This window comes from Clarias gariepinus, chromosome 3 (assembly GCF_024256425.1).
Source record: "Clarias gariepinus isolate MV-2021 ecotype Netherlands chromosome 3, CGAR_prim_01v2, whole genome shotgun sequence".
Lineage (NCBI taxonomy): Eukaryota > Metazoa > Chordata > Actinopteri > Siluriformes > Clariidae > Clarias > Clarias gariepinus.
The window spans coordinates 27,940,545-27,946,544 of NC_071102.1; the positions used below are offsets into that span (position 1 = coordinate 27,940,545).

Sequence of the window (6,000 nt, forward strand, 5' to 3'; positions counted from 1 at the left end):
ATTTCTGCCACATACAGAATGCGCACACAGCTTGGGAGGTCTACACAGCGTCGACAAAGTAAACATTTTTAACATATTGGGCTGCAGAAGTAACTTTGTATTGTTAAAAAACGTTATGGTTTAATTCACTTATTAAACTCTGGGTGTCAATGCTTACAGGTCAAACAAGCTGACGTTTACACCAATTCTAATGCGATAAAAAATAAATAAATAATTGCCAAAAGAAAAAACTAGTAGGAAAAAAAAAGCAGGTAGTCGAATGTTCCCTTAGGCTGTCCCAAAAGTGCTGCACTGTCCCTATTATTAGCTTCTGTGCACTTTTCTTTAAAATCTTCATTGTTGTGATTAATGTATGAAAGTACCTACTGTATACTGTATGTATGCATAATATATACTAAGGAAAGAATATCCAATGAAATGTTTCTACTAAGAGAACCAACTTATGAACATTAGCTAAATCCGCAAGATAAAGTCATTGGATCGAAAAAGTTTTACAGAAAAGTTTTTCATAAGTTGTATTTATAATAGCAGAGAGGAAATGAGAGCCTTGTCTGTTTGCTTGTTATAAAAGTTTGCTTTTGCCCATTTGTCATGAGGCCACTTTTTGTGCAAGATTGCTGAGTTTTATTGACGCTGTAGAGAGAAGTTTGGCTTTCGAGTCTCAAGAAAACCTTTCCACCCAGAGCAGAGTTTTTTGTTGCATCTTAACTTAACTGTTATGCATTATTTGTCAGAGTTTATTTGTTGTTGTGTAGCACTTACACTTTCCTCCGGATTCCCATTTTGAGATTATCATGTGCGCTCAGAAACTGTACGTTAGCAACTTCTCGACTTTGATTGTTATTCACAGGACGGATGGCTCTCGCATGTCCTCCACTTGGCAATCTGCACATTACTGATTAATCAGGATCGTACCCACTTTAAAACAGAAATATAGGCAATTTCAAAAACTACATGACACAATATTGCAACGCAGCAGTGTTATGCTCATGAAAATGTATGTTTTTGTTATAAAATGTTTTATTTACTTTTTACAAAGAGAACCTCATAATTTGTACGTTTAGGAAGATGATATGAGACTAGTAGAGCAAAGCATTTAAACTGATATTACTGTGCATGCGAATTGTTTCTTGTTAACTGATGTTATCTGGTTAATTTTGATTATGTTATAGTATTATTAGTTACTGTTTAAGGGTTTCATTAAATACCCTTATGAATAATTTGGTTTTCTGAAAAACGTAAGGAGAACAGTGTTGATGCGTGTTTCGTGGTAACAGACTGCAAACAGCAAACTGTTTTCTGGAAAGTGGAGTCTGACACCGATTCCAGTGTAGACCTGATGTACAGCTACTGGAACCGATGCTAGTCTGGTAACCCGGCATTGTTAAAGAAAAACAAGTTAACTTATTCCAGTTAAAGTAAGTAAATTATCAAAATGTCCCTCATTAAGCGTTATATAAATGAGATGGGATTAGAAAGGCGAAGGACAAGCCTTGTATGACTCTTTACTCCAATGTATTGAAAGATTTTAAAGCAGTAGTGTCAGGGCACATTGATTACCTCGACTCGATGCTGAACTTAAATGACTGATTGCCAAATTCAGTTGACATGTAGCATCATTGGCTGGAGACTTTTGAACTTCGTAATTTGATTTGAAGGTAATTGTGCAAACTGTTATAATGTCCCACAATCATTCTTTTACTCAGTAGAAATCCTCTCAATATTACTGATGTATATTGCAATAGTACTACTCAAACATTACTATGGTATTTTTTTCACCCATGTCTATAACTTATACTTTCTGTAACACTCTAATAATCTAATGGAGTTTTCTCCAAAATTCTCGGTTTGTTATTGTGTAAGAATATCACCTTTACTGTCAGCAGCGTCTCTCTCTCTGCTGTGTGTCCAGTACTGTACTGTATGTGTGTGTGTATAAACCTCACACTTCTCCACTCTGCTATCTTCCAGTTACGCCAACGTGAAGAAGTGCAGTAATGAGGGCCGAGCACTGATGCAGCTAGACTTCCAGCAGTTCCTCATGAAGCTGGAGAAGCTCACCGACCTCAGACCCATCCCTGATAAAGAGTTTGTGGAGACCTACATTAAAGCCTACTACCTGACTGAGAACGACATGGAGCAGTTTATTAAAAACCACAGGGTGAGCACAGTCTCTTTCCTAAATCATACTGAAAATAATGATTACACTTGGCAGGTACTGTAAATGATGTATGTACTACACTTGCTTTTTTAAATGGCCAGTATGGATTCTTGAGCATTCATTCAGGGTTGGTTGTTGGTCTGAGTGAAAACATCTCACCATGAAGAATGAAACGCTTTGGTATTAGGGCATGTTTCAAGTCAAGTATTAACAAATAATATGTAAAAAAAAAAAAAAAAAAAAAAAAACAGACAAAATTGTGTAATTAGTTCCATTTAAAGGATTGCCTTTAAACAGAAGGGGTGAGTGCTGATGTACAGTGTGAGCATGAAATTCTTTCCCAAATATATGCAATCATAGCTTCCAAAAACTAGCCTATATAGAAACATGAGTCATGTGGCACTTTGTAGACAGTTTAATAGATTTTTATATATAACTTGCAATAAATCATATGTTTGTACAATAGGCTTTATGTTTACCCCGTCTCTCTATACATCACCATAGCGCTGAATAGCTGGGAATGCTGGTACCCTATTATGCTGTATAAAAATAATTTACAGCCACCTGATCAGTCACACTTTTTGTGTGATTGTGATTGTGTTTAACAAGCTAATATAACTACAAGATGTGTGTATGCTCTTAGGCAGTTCTTCAATTTTCATTTTTGACTTGAACCTTCACTTCACCATACAAAAATATACTAATGGAAAAAAGAAAAGTTGCACATATACATTTCTTATAAGTTTTATTTTTGTGAAATAAATAAAGTGGGAGTTTACACAAAACTCTGTGTCCTTCAGCACCAGAAATTCAAGATTCAGACGGTATAGACAATGCTGTAGAGTCGACATTGGCGCTATGATACGGCCTCCCTACATGTCCAGCCAACCATCGATGAATAGTCTGACAACTTATTTTGTGTAACCCTGGAATACCAGCACCAATAGTGGCGGTGTTTTTATTTTTTTATTTTATGGTCGCTTAAATTACACAAACAAATTAGTCTGGCTTGGCGTTGCCATTCTTGGCCTTCCAGATCAGGGGAATTAGTAGTTGGGAATCTTTTCCGCAGCCTGGAAAACGTATTCCTGCCATTCCCAAATCAAGTCTGGCTACATCTGTTTGCGTTGCACCAAGGTTTAAGCATTCTAATAACCCACTCTGTATTCTACAGTAACATTTTCTCAATGGGGCATGATAGTTGTAAAGACAAAATGCCTAATCAAAATGTTGGACATAATCACATGGTAAATGTTGTCCCTTATTAGCACGTCCATTAGGTTATCCATGATAAAATAATCTTATGTTGAGCATGATGGTCATTTTATATTATCTGTGTTCATATTTACAGTTATAGATTAGGTTTTGGGTTTTTCTAGCAGTACTGTACACATTTCTATCATTTTCATTTCGTCAATTTTCAATTTTCACACTTATAAAGAAAAATTTTAGAAATGTGAAATTAATGTGATATATTTTTTTTTTATTGCACAATGTTTTTGTCCATGGGTATATATTTATAGTTTCGAGCTGTGTGCTGTGTTTAAGCAGGAATACTCCATGAAGCAGCTGGCCAACCTGGTCAACGTCTGCCTCGGCTCCCACATCAACAAAAAGGCCAGGCAGAAACTCCTCGCAGCTATCGATGACATTGACCGACCAAAAAGATAAACTTCAGCAGGCCACCCAGACTGACAGCACGATCACAAGGGAAATCTGCTACAGCTACAGAGTTATAAGATTTCAGTATTTCACTCCTGACATACTGTACATTTGCCACCTTCTATACATTTTTGTGTGAATGTAAGTGATTCATGGTCATACTGTTTATGAACGGTTCTTTAATATTAGTGAACATCAGTATCGGGTCAGTGAATGTGGTAACGAGTAAAGCATAAATTGAAGATATTCCCCTGGGCGAGTCTTTAAAATGAATTGCTTTACTATGAAAAAGTTCTGGAAACACTCCATGTATAGATGTGGGTCTATTCTTTCAAATACTCTACTTGAACATTTTAATGGTGAAGCATCTGCTAAGGACAAAACAAACCAGTGACTTCATAATGTGATCTTAAAGTCTGTCTCTTTAACTCTGTTACACCAAGTTATTGTGTGTTTTTTGCTTGTTGCTTTTAAAAACAAACAAAAAAATGCTGATTTTATTATTTATACCAATTATAAATATGAACATGGCTGATTAACCGATTAGGGCAGATTAGATTTGTTTCTTCGTTATGTGTTTTGTTTTCTTCATTATGTGTTGGTCTTTTTTTTCATGGGAGGAGTTAAAAAAAAAAAAAAGAAATCGTAAACACTGAGTTGAAAAAAAATTTGCGTGCAATTTGTGACATACAGTTTACTGAATATGTGAATGACAAAGGCCCATTATATTTATTCCAGCTACTGGGTGTTGCACCATTCATTAAAACAGTCAAATAAGTTAGTACGTAACTGTCTGAACCAGAATATTACTTTATGGATATGCGTAAATGTCTGAACCAGAATATTACTTTGTGCTGTAACAAGAAGAAATTCAAGACACCAAAATAAACACACTAACATTCTCAGTGAGTCTAGTGCATTTTTAAAGTCAGTATTTTTCATTTTGTTATATACACACACACACATATACACACTTTTGCTCTCTGCACTGGAGCCTGTAACTGCATTATAGTTCTGAATTATGTAATGAATAGTTACACCATTGCACTAGTTTGCCTGGCGAGCTGTTTTTAACTTGATCCCCAGATTCCTAATCTTTTCCCATAATCACATTTGGAAGTTGCTGGGAGTGGGAGTAGGAAGTAGTCAATTAGGCCTGTGTGTTATTGTGTACCAAATCCTGCAGGACTTCAAAGGTTTTGCTAACATGCTGATAAAGTTCCATTAACACGTTACTGGCTGCTCAGTCCAGCGCCAACATCTCCCTCAGGACCTTCAGCTTTACTTGGTACAGAGTCCAGCCGCAGAGCAGATCAGCTGCCTCTTTAATTAAATGCTTTTTTTTTTTTTTTAATGAATACTTAAACACCAGTTTATGTGTGTGCAATCAGCCTCTTGCACCTTCCAGGGTTTAGAGTTAAACTGCAGAACCCTTTACACATTTCTTGTTATTCCCCCAGGCACTCAGCAGTATGAAGCGTCTATAATTAAAACAGAAAAAAAATAACATTATTCAGTCACAAGAGAAAAGAAAAGTGAAGCGATGGAATTTTGCAGAGAGTGTGATTATTATTTTTGGCTTTCAAATACAACTCACAGTTTTCAGCACTTCATCATGCCAAACCTAAGACACAAAAGCCTACAATCGAGGCTGGCACTGAACCAAAAGCCAGATGTGAAGATGCAAAACCCCAGTCTTCACAATTTTGTGCATGCCACCAATCTACTTTTCTTCCAGGTGCTCCCGTCAAGGGGTCGCCACAGGGGCCCATCCAATCCGCACACAAATTTGGCACAGGTTTTTACGCTGGATGCCCTTCCTGACACAACCCTCCCATTTTATCCAGACTTGGGACTGGCACCGCATACAATGTCTGGGTAGTATAGGGTGTGGCAACCCACCGACAGCATGGCTGTAACATGATTCCCGATTGTTTATTAAAAATGGCTGTCAGTATATCAGGTTTAAGCAGAAGGGGAGAACAATGTTCCACATTTCTTTTGCAATAACAAAGCTTATCTAATTTAAGTTTTTATTTGACGTCACTGGCTATTAACACGGTTAATCCAACCTATCATCTTAAGCTGATTTGGAGTTGTAAGATTGGTTTTAAGAGGTTGGGTCCAAAACAAACGTCTGTCTTAAAGCTGCCTCAAATCAGTTAGGTAAGGTTTTA

The 6,000-nt window shown here is 36.8% G+C and overlaps 1 protein-coding gene across 1 annotated transcript in view; it reads left to right on the top strand.

Annotated features, from left to right (window-relative positions):
• Positions 1 to 4,725, top strand: part of vps50 (VPS50 EARP/GARPII complex subunit) — a 151,660-nt gene extending 146,935 nt beyond the window's left edge. Inside the window, exons 27-28 of the mRNA XM_053492735.1 lie at positions 1,972 to 2,161; positions 3,713 to 4,725. Coding sequence (XP_053348710.1) covers positions 1,972 to 2,161; positions 3,713 to 3,832 — 310 coding nt within the window. The 3' untranslated portion in view covers positions 3,833 to 4,725. The remainder of the gene's footprint in view (positions 1 to 1,971; positions 2,162 to 3,712) is intronic.
• Positions 4,726 to 6,000: the final 1,275 nt, after the last annotated feature.